General features: G+C 38.8%; 1 protein-coding gene across 2 annotated transcripts in view; it reads right to left on the reverse strand.

Moving 5' to 3' along the window:
* Positions 1-14,416, reverse strand: part of CPA6 (carboxypeptidase A6) — a 75,204-nt gene that overhangs the window by 20,961 nt on the left and 39,827 nt on the right. For both annotated transcript variants that reach the window (XM_061600699.1, XM_061600689.1), the window contains 4 exons: positions 13,954-14,055; positions 12,373-12,477; positions 5,113-5,223; positions 4,788-4,878 (listed from right to left, as the gene is read on the reverse strand). In XM_061600699.1, the coding sequence (XP_061456683.1) occupies positions 4,788-4,878; positions 5,113-5,223; positions 12,373-12,477; positions 13,954-14,055 (409 nt within the window). The remainder of the gene's footprint in view (positions 1-4,787; positions 4,879-5,112; positions 5,224-12,372; positions 12,478-13,953; positions 14,056-14,416) is intronic.

Genomic DNA, 14,416 nt, shown 5'->3' on the forward strand with positions numbered 1-14,416 from the left:
CCCATCCAGAAATTAAAACTCTGTCCAGAGATTATGGAAGGGTTTCATTACATTACGGAATAAAAATCCATGTTGCCGCTAATATAGTAATACACTTCTCTATTTTTTATGGTTCAATGAATCACTCCACATGCAGGATCAGGTGAACTGAAGGTTTTATCAGGTTGTACTGGGAAGAAAGGTTGTGTAGTTATATTAACAGCATGTAGAGGATAGATTTCCAGATTCCTATTCAAAAGTAAAGGAGGCATCACTTTTGCTTCCCTGTCCAACGATGCAGTGAGCAGGGAGGGAGACTGGAGAATTGTATGAAATCACAAGAGGACAATGCCCAAGCATTATTTTGGGGGGCCTCCCACCCCCTCACAAGCCCCTGAGTCTTACAAAAATGGACAAGTAATGCCTTGTCTGTTTTGAAAAAAATGGAGGGTGTATTGTTGTTCTTTAGATTAATTGGGTCAGTTTGTTGAAGCCTTTTATGTTTCTGACTGCCTGGTTTGAATTTATAGCTAGACACAGCTGCATGACATGTATGTGATAAATGCCTTTCCGACCCTATTCCCATTCCCTGGAAACTAGCGTCTGTTCTTTTATGGAGTCTTCAGACCAGAGGCCTAATCCATGTCCTCAGCTATGGTTTTGGACCTGTAATCATATTAACAGCACTGTTACCTATTTTCCTTGATTATTAATCTTGTCTCTCTCTTTCCTGCTGCCAACCTGATTGCCACAGCCTATTGGCTTGTCCTGCCTGTCTATAAGGAATACCAGTAGGAACTAAGAATCTCTGGGACTTGTAGTTATTAACTCTCTTGCCTCTCAAACTCCACACTGCTCTCTTGCCTCTCACACTCCACACATGCTGAGAGTTTCTTGTGCAAGTGTTCTTGCACCCTCTTTGTTCTAGAGGAGGGCCTGTGCTACCAACCAGTTGCTTCTGGTTGGCTCCAGCAAAGCTCACATGATCCTACAAGATCTGGGCACACCATGTAGATACACCGGTAGGGGAAATAAGTTTGCATAAACATCCTCAAGCATGAGCTATGCTTTAGCTTAACTTCCCCCATCATGGTAACTGGCTTTTACCCAGGCCTTTGCAAAATGCATCCACTCAGCCCCCGCTCTTGGGCCTTCACAAGCGTAAAGGACGGAGTAAATAAAAGTGACCTCAGCAAAAAATTCTAGATGTAGGTGAGGTGGAAGGGGCTGAACGAGAACAAAGTGAGAGAGTGGGGTCAGTGTACAGTGGAGATTCTATTTGAGGAGTGGGGAAACTTCAGGCCCTGGGTCAAAATACAGCTCTTCAAGCCTCTCAATCTGGCTCTCAAGACCCTCTCCAGGCCACATACCCCTCATCAATCGACACCTCTCAAGAGCCCTGCTCTGCACCCTCCTTGAGTGCTTTGACCTGGCTGTAACGTGTCATTGAAGGAAAGCTGTTTGCAAAGCAGCACTGCACAGAATCGACCCCTTTCTTGGGTGAGCAGGGGGAAGGAGATGCAATGTGGTCCCCAAGTCGACCCAGGGTGGGTTGCCTAATGCCCCTTCTGGATCAGAGCCACAGCACAGATTGAAGGGTCTACTATGTCCACAACCCTAGTTGTGAGCCCCCTTGGAAGGGGTAACCCTGAGAGGTGGCCTATTAATAAATGAAATTATATGAATACTGTCAACAAGGCCTGGCAGTGGAAGCAGCTCTCCAAAGTCTGGCACAGGTCTTTCCTGGCCTTACTACCTCAGATTTTAACTGAAGCTGATGGGGTCAAATATGGGATGGTCTTCTTGCAAACAGTATGGTCTACCACTGACCCCTCTCTAATATAGGCAGTCTAGATTTGTAATCTAATGTTGCATATATTATATAAAATTAGAGACACAGATGAAACAAATAACTCCATTCCATAGGCTGCAAAGTCAAAGCTGGAGATTATTTCTACTTGCATTCTGGCATCTGAAGAGCCACAAGAGGCGAGTACTGTGTCAAGGTGCTTGTGCCAGAAAAGAAGGGAAACCGAGCTGACATAGAAATGTTGCCTTAAAGGAAAAGAAAACAGTCTCACTCGTTGAATGCCAAACATGGGCAGACAAAATGCCAAAATAGGATTCATGTTCAAAACGTACCTGCCCTCAGGCACCTGTTAAAAATTTCAAGCATTGAAAGATAGAGCTAGAACTAAGATATCACCATGAGAACACAGAGTGAAGTTTTGTTGTTTTAAAACAGGTCAACTTTGACTTTTCTGTCCTTTTTTGTCTCACTGAAAAGAGATGCAAGAGTTTTGTAAGATGACAAATGTTCATGGGATTCAGAGCAAAGGATTCTCAAGCTCTAATTCTGTCATTGTTTGCTTGCTTCGTATCCTTGGGCAAATATACGGCAGTTCTGTGACTCCTTTTTGTTTCTGAAAAATCATTTACATTAAAAAAAGAGGCTGTTCTAAGAGTCAGCTATCTACAAGACAGTCCATTTGAAAAAAGATGTACATGGGAGGGCCATCTGAGCAGAGCAAGCATGAACTTGTATATTGATGTGACTGAAATGGGAAAAGAAATCCCACTTGAGTTGAACATACTTGAACCAAGTAATATATAGTTAAAAGAGCCACCCGGATGCCAGTCTACATGTTTTAAAAAAGGTAATCGAGTTTCAGAATTCAAGAATTTACTTACATCATTCTCTTCAGTTTTGGTATGCAATAAAGGAATGAATTTGGACCAGAAGCACTGGGATAGACTCACTAGACAGTTTTCCCCAACCATGAGGCAGCTTCTCTATTTCTTTAGGCTATAATATGAATTAATTAAATATAAAGTAAATTAGAGCAGGGCTAAGACACATAGCTGGAAATCAGGAAGTTTCTGGTTTGATTCTCGCCTCTACCATGAACTTGGTAGTTGGCCATTGGCAAGTCACTCTCTCTCTTGGCTGCAATCCTCCCATCTGCAATATGGGAGATAATAAAAGTGACTTACCTTACAAGGTTATTGTAAGAATTACAGCTAGACAATGCATATCAAGTAGTTGACACTTGGAAGTACTACATAGTATCATTTTTATGAATTACAATTGTGAGTTGCTGATCAGTCACATACAACATCCGAAACCAGTGAAACTGACGAAACTTTGTAGTTTTCTGGTGGGGTATGTCTGTATCTAGTTCTATATTTAGGTTTACAGTGCTAAATTGCAAAGACATACGGTGCACAATATTTCATGTATATCATTTTTATTGTTGAGAAATTGTGTCTTCAAAATGGAAAAGTATCATCTGATAAGAACTGCTATCAGTTTGCTTCTCAGCCCAATTCAAGGAGTTGGTCTAAACTGCTTGGGAGCGGAGTTATCTGAAGGAGCATCTTCTCCCACATGAAACTGCCTGCTTATTAAGATCTTCTTTGGAAATCATTCTTGAGGTACCTCCAAGTACCTTTTGAGATTAGGTGGAATTAGAGATAGGGCCTTTTCTGTGGTAGAACCTAAACTGTTGTACTCTCTCCTGAGTCATATTTGCCTGGTGGCTTCATTGTTATTTTATAGTGGTGGCACCTACCCTGTGGAACTCCCTATCCTTAAATATTAGCAGGCACCATCTCTGTTATCTTTTTGGTCCCTATTGAAGACCTTCCTCTTTCAACAAGCCTTTTGAGACCTTATCCCAGTCTGCTTTTTTAAAAAAAAAAAACATGTCTTTTAACTTTTTTTAACAAAAAGTCTTCAAAGAGTTTAAAAAAATGTTTTTAAAGTTGTTTTATTTTAATGTATTTTAATGTCTGTTTTTATGATGTTTTAAAGTGTTTTTAGTGTTTTTGTTTGCTGTCCTGGGCTCCTGCTGGGAGGAAGGGAGGGATATAAATCAAATAATAAATAGTAAATATAGGCATCAGATAAAGTCCATGCTATTCTTGCAAGATTTAATTGCATGTATTTGCTTTGTACATTATTAGTTCATCCCATGAATTAGAATCTATGTCTTTTACTATTTTGTGTGCGTGTCTCTCTGTGTGTTTATCCTCTCCCCACCTCCCCGCTGTTTTAGCGTTTTGATTGCTATTTTTTTAGATTTACTGTTGTTAGCTACTTTGAGGCTTTGACAATCAGGTGGGATATAAATGTAATAAAGTAATATATGCAAATGTGCCACACCTCATTTTTGGGGCCTTACTGCTATACTGTGAAGCCTACATAATGATGAGGCTAGAGGGAAGCAGATCAGAGGCCAAGTGGCAGAAAGTAGAACAGAGTTCCAATGCCTGCAGTATAAGAAACAAGAGGTCAAAAAATACCAAAAAGTGTAATAAAATAAAAAAGCAAGAGAGATAAGTTCTTGGCATAATTCTAATAGAAAAATCAGAACTCCAGCCATGGATAGGCTATGCTCATATGTCACGGTAAACTATAGATAATGGTTTACTATGAATGCATAGATTGCTCCTGCTTTACTCTTTCTCTATAGTGACTGGAAGCAACAAACCACAATTCCTGGCTTAGTATTACATCCAAACTAAGGCTTATGGTGTGTTTTGCTCCACAATGTGAAGACAAGGGTTGTTCTTGCATTACCAATTATGGTTTCTTTAAGTGAAACAAACTGTGATTCTTGGTTCAGATGCAATTGTAGGCCAGGTATTGTTTGTTGTTTCCACTTTGCACTAGCGAAGGAGTGAATCAAGATATGTGATATGTAACCTGGGCTATGTTCTGTATAATTTGCACTGCAGTTAAATACCCTGGATAATAAAATTGTTACACTGCTTGCTAATCAAATTCAGGCTACTTCTAGACTTACCACACCATTTCACTTTCCAGTTACGATTAGCATCTACGCCATGACAGTGGAACCTTGAATTCTTTGATCTTGTTTTTCTCCAAAATCGATCCTATCCATAAATTTTTAGAGCATGAAAATACAATATATATATATATATATATATATATATGTATGTATAGGTAAAATAGCATCATATGCATATTAACAAATCATTGTAAAGATACTTCATGAACTCCCCCCCCCAAAAAACACATATTTTAAAATACTTGACTGTGTTATGTCAATTAAAATCTCTATGTAATACTAACTATACTAATACCTCGATGTTGGAAACATTACTTACCTGGGTCCAGCTGAAATGGTATCCATCCACATTAAAAATAGGCATAATATAAAAATACATTTGATTTAGCATTCTTCTCATGGCTGGGTCACTTTGGTATGTCTGGAGAGCCTAGGAATGAAGAAAAATTGCCATTAAAAACCTGTGGGAATTGTCCTTAATCCAGTGCTGGATTTAGACTTGGTGAGGCCCTAAACTATATAAAGCTTGGAGGCCCTTTGTTAAAAAATTACACCATATATATATGGTATTGTATGTCGGCAGCTGATGAAGGCGGAAGGTGAAATGTTTTGTTAATATAATAAAAACCTCTGTTTGGTTAATCACAGTTATGTTTATATATATATATATATATATATATATATTCAGTACACATAAAATTTTAAAAGCCCCCCAAAAAAATTCTGAAATTTTGTGAGGCCCCTGAGGATTGTGAGGCCCTAAAATGTAGTTTGTTTACCTTATGCCTAAATCCGGCACTGCCTTAATCTGAATATATATGTAAACAAATTGGGTCAAATAGCACGAGTGAGAACAAGGTAAGAACTAAAGAGCAAGACTAGAGACATCAGGCATGCTAGAGCTCAGATAGACCTTGGTGCTCAAGCAAAGTTCTACCTAAACAGAATGCCTTCTTATACTCTTTCCTTCCCAGCAGGAGCCAATGATGAGTATGGGTGGGGTTAGTCCAAAGGTTCTTCACTGAGAAGCTACAGTGGTGAAGCTTGCCGTATGGGACAGTGGTCAGCAGTTTTTTACTCATTCATTCTGCAATTACATGTGATAATACCATTTTTAAAAATGGCTCTTCTATCTGGCCTCAGTCCCATGCTGCTCAGGTAAGGTATAAAAACAGAACTACATGAGATAAATTTGATGATGTTGTCATGCCCTAGAGCCAAACCTAACACCAGCCTGGCTCACAGTGCAGTCCCAGGCCCCAATTCCCCACCTAGAGCGATTGATCCTGGCAAATATCTCCCCCTGCCAAGGTTGTGCAAGCCAACAACAACCTGCCAGGTGGGTAGACTGCCACCATCCCTTAACCTGATTAACCACACTGAGTCAGGGGAAACCCAGAGCACAGGAACAACCCTGTGAGGGATTTCACAAGACAAGAGCCAAACAGGCACTCCTCATTCTGGAGCCCCAAGCAGACCCAAAACATGGTAGTCTAAGTGTTCAGTGGCCAGGGTACCAGATTCAGAGCCAAAATTCTCCTCCAGCAATGAACACATAGGTAAATAAGAAGTAGCTTTATTTAATAAAATATAGTACACAGTTAATAGCAGCAAAAAACAACAACAGTCCCTTAAAACCCATACCCAAAACAGGGCTAGGTAAAATACACACAGAGTGTTCTAACACAAAACAAAATAACAAAACTAACTAACCTATTCTATAGTTACTGAAGAGGTAGTTGTAAAGTCTCACCTCTCCCCAGAGAGGCATAGCATGGGTAGTGAAGGCAGTGGATCCTACACAGGTAACCACCCAAGCAAGATGGAACCCAGGGGAACAAAGGCTAACGATTTCACCTCTATACTTATGGAAAAAGCCCTTAGTAACAGACCACACTAATTAGCCAATCAGGGTGCTTTCTCATGATGTAATTCTTCTTCAGGTCTTTGCGCCTAACAAGCATGTATGCCCCTCTCATTCCAGGCCAAGCTGACCTTGGTACTGTACTAGGCTCCCAGAAGATAAGCAGGTGCCTTCAAAGATTCTGTAATTAGATGTAGCTGTAAAGTAATGAGACAGCAAAAACAGCCAAATTTTTCCACTCAACACAAAGGCCTTATTTCTGAACAAGATGAAATCCCACAATTCTTTGCATGAAAGCCATGTTACATTCTAACTTTTAACAAGTTCTTAACAGATGTGATGAACTACCATTCTAGCACCATGAATCCCTGTCTTCAGATGTGACTGGGGCAACATGGAACCAAATGTTCTGGAAACAGCTCCTGCACCACTAAGCTAATGCCAAGGTCAGGCCTAGGTGAACATATCAAATAATAAGTAGACTGAGATTTAAGACTATTGTTAACAAGCTGCAGACAACTTGGTTTACTGCAGTCTGCAGGGTCTGAGCATCACTGTGAGTCAAGGACACTGAACCGATTCATTACAGCATACAGAAGAATAGTTTCCTTGCAACAATTCATATTTTCAATTAAAATATGATGAAGATTATTAAAATCATAATGAATTCTGAGGTGTTTATGTCCTGCTGTTTAATGATTTCACAGGAGTCTGGTGATTGTTATTGGAAAATTCATTTTCTATGCAAGAGCTGCTGCAGTGATGCTCCTTTTTCCTACCACCATAATGTTTATCAAACTTCATTTGTGTTACTGAATCATTCTCATTCAGAATTAAATTCAGTTGTAATGTCTCATAATGAAATGGAAAACAGGTGAAATGAAAAACACAAAGCAATAGAATTTAAGAACAATTTTAATATTAAAAACCCCATAGCTTCACTTGCTGCATAACGGAACTGATTATTTTTATGGTTGTTGCAGCAAGGCTTGAAACAGCTAGGCAGTGAAAGGCCTCTGTTGAGTGTTCCAAATATTTGTGGTACTAGACATCATGGAATATTGCACTCTCAGAGAAAATGAGGCTCTATTGTATATTTGTTCTCTCCCTCTCCCTCCCTCCCTCTCTCTCTCTCTCTCTCTCTCTCTCTCTCTCTCTCTCTCTCTCTCTCTGTTTCCTCTACATTTTGCAGACTAGATTGATTTGAGACTGTTTTGTGATATTTTGTGGTGTTGTTTATTGATACTGTTGTAGATTTTTATTATTATTATGTTCTGAATTGTTTTTATTATATTGTTTTATTCTTGCTATGGAGGATGCTTTGAGGTCACCTGGTGATGAAAAGCAGCATACAAATATACTAAATAAATAATAAAAATAAATAAAATGACACAGTAACTTAGTGTATCAAAAAGAACTGCAGAGGAAGACAATTTTTATAATATATATATATAAAACATAGTTTTGTTTGCTAACAGAAACAGTGCTCATATGAAATTTCCAGCACAGTGGTCCAGCTAATGGTTTTATGGGGACCCCTCCTTTAGATGACCATGTACATTTACTTCACATTAAGATGTAAAGCACACAGTTAGCAATCATTTCTCCACCCCCAACCATTCCATTCATTATAATTACTTCTACATTCATGATATGTTAGAAGGGGAAAAAACACAATTTTTTTTTGCCAGTCCTAAAGAAAAATAATATTCTGAACATGTGCAGAACACAGTACTATCAACATTACAGGAATAAATGCATTTACTTGGGAATAAACACAATTTTGTTGTAGAAAAGGATAATAAAATGAGTATCAGTTACCATGCATTTGCCTGGCTGGCTGACCATGATTATGATTTTTTAAAAAACAACAAAATAAGGGAAGATGCGGCATTGCAGATACCACTGTGAGCACTGGTAGGCCCACCCATGCCCATGTCAGCCCAGGTACTGACTGACACTGAGCCTGTTTGCCACTGCCCTCTTCATCTACTGCTGTCTAGCTGATCATATGGGGACCCTGTGGGATATAGGGCCATAGACTTCAGTCCCATAGTTCAGTCTTAGTTGCACCACTGCTCCAGGCACTCACAGGGCATTGTGCAAAGTACGGCCAGTGCAAAACCTTTTGAGGCCTGAGGTGAAGCAGCAAATTCCACACACACCTCTCCCCTGTATGTCAAGTTAACAGGCTGGTCAAGTTATTTTGACACCTGAGGCAGAAAATCTCATATCAGCTTCCAAACAACTCTGGCAGTAAAAATACAACAATAATAACAATTTAAATAAATAGCAATTGCTTTTTATGCCCTTTATATCAATTTATGCCCTTTCACGACACCCCAAATCAGATGCCTGAAGTGGCTGCCTCATTCTGCCTAACGTTAGAGCCAACCCCATGCTAGTGACTTGATTTATATACTCCATAATTTGAAATGGTCTGGACTGCTAGATTGTTATTCTACACTACGGGTGGAGAAAAGAAAATCATTTTAAACTTCAATATCAGTGGTATCTTACACCACATAGAATTTCTACAATATATCAAACAAATACTGATAAATGCTGGAGATGTAATCATAATAAAGCTGATTGTTTACATACTGTTTGGCAATGTTTAAAAATACAAAAAATATGGGGAAATATTCTAAAATAAAATATATAAAATAACGATACAGATTACCCTTTGTACCATATATTTATTTTTAATTATTTGAAAGGCGTAGTTATGGAAACAGATTTAAAAATGATTGCAACTCTGTTAACACTAGCACAAATTGAAATTGCAAAACAATGGAAGCAACCTAAATGCCATCAATTCTTGACTGGTTTAACAGAATCTGGGATACCATTAATTTGATAAAAGTAACCTATTATTTAAGAGAAAAGAATGGGCAAATAAATAAATATATAGAAAATTGGGCAATTTTTATTATTTTCTGGAATCAAATGTATCAGGAGAATAAGTATTCATACAAATTATTTTCTTTGCTTTCATTATCTAATATATGTAATTGTGTATATATTTCTGATAATATATTACATATAGATATATTATTAGTAATGCTTTTTTGATATACATATATTTAAGTTGTAAGAGAAGTATCTTTGTAAAAAGATTTTTTCTTCTCTTCTCTTTCCTCTTTTTTATCTTTCAATATTTCTTTGTAATTTTTTCTTTAATAACGATATTCTAAAAATAAAATAAAATAAAAAAATAAACCGGGGTGGGGAACCTGTGGCCCAGCCCTCTAGGTGTTGGACTCCCAAATCTCATCATCCTCAGCCAGTCCCTATAGTCCAGAATGATGGGAGTTGTAGTCCAGCAACATCTGGAGGACCAAAGCTTAGTCATTCCTATTCTAAACCTTCCAATTATTAAGACATACATATATCCCTCCTGAATTACTGGTAATGTTAAGTTTTGAAATAAAAAGTTAAACACACACACAAACAAAGGCATAGCAAAACGGAGGTGACTCCTTTATCTATTTACAAAAGTATGCATGGCATGCCTCGTTGTGGCAACAGCAAGGTACTACACTCTCATCTTTTAAGAATGTTCATAAAAAACTAACCACTGAAAACATATTATGTATTTATTACATTTTTATTCTCCTCTTCCTTTCTTCAAGGAAGTGAGGGGTAGGGATGTAAGGAAGCATCAATTCCCATTCCACCCTCTCTTTGTCACATGCAGGACTATTTCTGTTCTGCTGCAGTTCATCTTCTGCCAAAAATGATGTTATTCATCCCACTATCATTTCAGTGCAAAGGGAACACAATGCAAATGGGGAAAAGTAATCAATTATGTATCATTTGTGGTACATCAGCAACAGCGAATACCAATCATATTTGCTAGGTTGATTTCTGTTCTGGATGTCAGACAAAAAAGCAAACACCAGCAATTTCCACTCAGTTTTCAATGGAGTTCTCTGACATCCGTATTGAGGGGGCATACAAGGCTCTTTTCTCCCCTCCCCTTTGAACCTCACAATAACCCTGTGAGATAAAGTTAAGCTGCAACATTATGACAGTGAGATAACAATCAGTGAGTATTATAGCTGAGTGGAAATTGGAATCAAGGTCTTTCTGATCCTGATCCAACTCTCCAACTATCACAAGGACTGGAAAATCAGTCCAGCCCTTTCCTCTGGGCAAAATTCTCCACACATCAGTGCATACAGATTAACCGTCAAGATCCATATAACTGTGTGCAATAAATACCATGAGTAAAAAGTACACTGAACCAAAGTGGCAAGAAAGCAAATAGCTCCAGCTGACAGAAGTAAGTTAAGCTCTACACCTCTACTCCCTTCAAGGGTTACTAATGAATGTGCCAGATTTCCCATAGACAAACAACTATTAGCCTTATATCCCCTAAATAAAATTTTATTAGGTCACAACTCTTCTGCAGCCAAAAGTCTCTGGGGGCTGCAGTTGGACAGGGGAAATCAGCAAAACTCCCCCCCGCCCTGCTGGGGTTACAAATTGTTGTAACCCATGTGGGACTTTGGGTGAAGGGTGGGTAATAAATGATAATCATAGAATCAGAGTTGGAAGGGGCCTATTAGGCCATCGAGTCCAACCCCCTGCTCAATGCAGGAATCCAAATTAAAGCATATCCAACCCCCTTATATTATAATGATAATAACAATAATAAAAAATACAATTAGAAGAATAGCAGCAAACATGTAGGATGCTGCAGTTCACGTCTCTGTTCAGGAATTCATGTTTCCCCAATACCAAGTTTAAATAAGTAGATTCAGAAATAAGAGTGATTTGTATTTCTGAAATCTCTGCATTTCATGTAATGCACAGTTCAGATCAATCAATAGACTAGGGAAGAACAAGTTCATACGTTCCATTCACTGCACTTTGAAAGCTCATGAATCATGACAACTGTCCAGGTTGCCATTCAAACAAAGAGAAGATTATCTCTCCGACTTGTATTGATCTGTGTCATATTTGCTGAACATAATTAAATCAGGTCTTGAGTTAAGAAATCAGCTAGTTACAATGACAATGCAGTTATTCACTGGGATGTCCAGGGCCATTTCATCCTTATTATGCAGATACCATCTTATCAGGAGGTTCGTTCTGCACAATATAGGAAATGGACCTTTGTGGTGGCACCTACCCTGTGGAATTCCCTCCCTTTGAATATTAGGCAGGCACCATTTCTGCTATCTTTCCGGCGCCTTTTCAAGACTTTTCTTTTTCAACAAGCCTTTTAAGTTGAGAGCTATCCCAGTCTGTGTCTGTGTCAGAATAGCTTAATATGTTTTTTAATAATGTTTTAACCCTTTTTTAAAGTTCTTGTTGTTTTTAAATGTTTTTAATGCTGTTTTGTTAATGTATTTTAAGATCTGTTTTTATGACGTTTTAAAGTGTTTTAGTGCTTTGTTTGCTGCCCTGGGCTCCTGCTGGGAGGAAGGGTGGGATACAAATAAAATAAATAAATAAATAAATAATTATGTAAGCAAGGGTTGAGAGCTGATTAGGCTGCCCCATAGCTGCTGCCAGTACTTTAATCAAAGGATGATGTTTGAGAGCACTCTAGCCTCAGCTTGCCACTAATAGATACAGATATATAAGTTCTAGTTAACCATTATAAATGGATTCCTGAAATGAATGCATCTCTGCTATGGCAGCAAACTGTATCGGATATAAAGTTTCCTAATTCCAAAATATTGTAGTTAAGTCCATCCTTACTTCTTTCACAAACCACTGGCAAAATGCTGGTCCAATCCATTCTCTTGCGTGGATTCCACAGTCTATCCAGACAGCTTTCTTGTAAACCCGTGATTTCTTGCCTAGCTGCAATAGTAAATGTGCATAAGTGAGGATTAAAAAAAGAAGTAAAAACACAAGCCAGCACCCAAAGAGCTGTGTAGGCTTACAGCACATATGCTAGAAGGGTTTGTGGCAATCCAGTGGATTTTTTTTCTTTTTTCTTTTTCTCTGAACAGCTGAGCATCATCAACTGTTTCTGATAGTCCAAAAGGAGTTTACCATGCAGTGTGTGGGGAGGGTGCTGTTAGACGAGAAATTGGATTTGTGGAATTGGAAATAGTTTCACAATTCTTTGGATGCTGGCTCTACTATCTTACAAAAAAAACCTGATGGTGTATTTTCCCCTTCTCCTTATAACCCTTTGTGTTGTATCCAACTAAATAGACTTACTGAAATTAATGGACCTAAGTTAGTCATGTTAATTAATTTCAGTGGGTGTACTCTGAATAGGACTAGAATTAGATAGAACCCATTCAAAAGGAATACACATCTCTAATTTTTATGGCTTTTTAAAAAATGAATCATTCAAAAGAGTACAACATACGTTGATGGAGGACAGGGCTATCAATGGCTACTAGCCATGATGACTGTACTCTGCCACCCTAGTCAGAGGCAGTATGTTTCTGAAAACCAGCTGCCGGAAGCCTCAGGAGGGGAGAATGTTCTTGCACTCAGGTCCTGCTTGCGGGCTTCCCCCAGGCACCTGGTTGGCCACTGTGAGAACAGGATGCTGGACTAGATGGGCCACTGGCCTGATCCAGCAGGCCCTTCTTATGTTCTTATGACAAGATTGAAAACTAAAAACAAAACTTTCAGCAACTTGGGTAGACAACTATGCATGTAAGCCTCACTGAGTTCACTGGGGTTACTCCCAGGTAAGCAGAGCTAAAATTGCAGACTTAAACATCAAATTGGAACTGATATGGTTTTTTTAAATAAAATAAAGAATTATTGAAATGGTACTTGAGTGGAGTTCGAACCATTTAGGAGACTATTTTAACATTATGCCAAAAGATGCAGCTGATGTAAAAGAACATACTGTGGGTCATGGGAAACATTAGAAAATTTCCAGACATTTTAAACCAGATATTTTTGTAACTGTACACATTTATGGAAGACTTACTAAATAACTTCCTTGAACAGTACTTTGTGCTACTTGCTAGCAGAAGCACTTCTGCTACACAGAGATTCTTGACCTTTCTAACCCCCATGGCACTTTTTACATGGCTGAAAATTACTGAGGCCCACCTGTCACAAAATGATGCTACAGGGACAGTCAGTCACAAAATGATGGCAGATGTAGAATTTGGCATGATCAGCTGGCAATTTTATAGTGATATCGAATCAATCCGGGTCTGACTGTTTTTTTTTAAAAAAAATACTTGTTATAGAAAATGGAAGACTGTATATTTGAACTTGCTTCTATGTGGGAATTTCCCTGGCCGTTGATATGTATATAATCCCACTGACTTCACAAACACTTTATCAATGTAATTTTACCTTTAGGACAAAAAGCGGCCTTCCTTCATAAGACTTGCCAACACAGAACATGTGAACAAGATCTGAATGAGTTTTGTTCAGATGATACATCCAACTTTGGATCTGAAAAAGCAAAAATAATAAGTAGGTTGTGAAACTGAATTATTCTCCTTATCAAATATGAAATTTCTTAGAGAACTTTTCAGTGTCTGTTAGGGTGCAGTCCACATGCTGTTTATGCTGGGCTGAGGGGAATTGGATATGGCAGACTTTTGGCTGAGCCGGGATCCAGCTGGCTCAAGCAGAGGTCTGCCGGAGAAGCCCAGCCTGGCATAAGGGGAGTCCGCGAAAGCTGGCGGAAAACCTACAAAAGGGGCATTCCAAGGGAGTGTTGGAGGAGGGGCCGAGGGGGGGACTTATGCGATATTCAGGTCCCATTCAGCTCCCTTCCATGGCCCTCTGTCCCAGCAGCCAGTACATTGTT

The sequence above is a fragment of the Rhineura floridana genome, chromosome 1 (genome assembly GCF_030035675.1).
Source record: "Rhineura floridana isolate rRhiFlo1 chromosome 1, rRhiFlo1.hap2, whole genome shotgun sequence".
Lineage (NCBI taxonomy): Eukaryota > Metazoa > Chordata > Lepidosauria > Squamata > Rhineuridae > Rhineura > Rhineura floridana.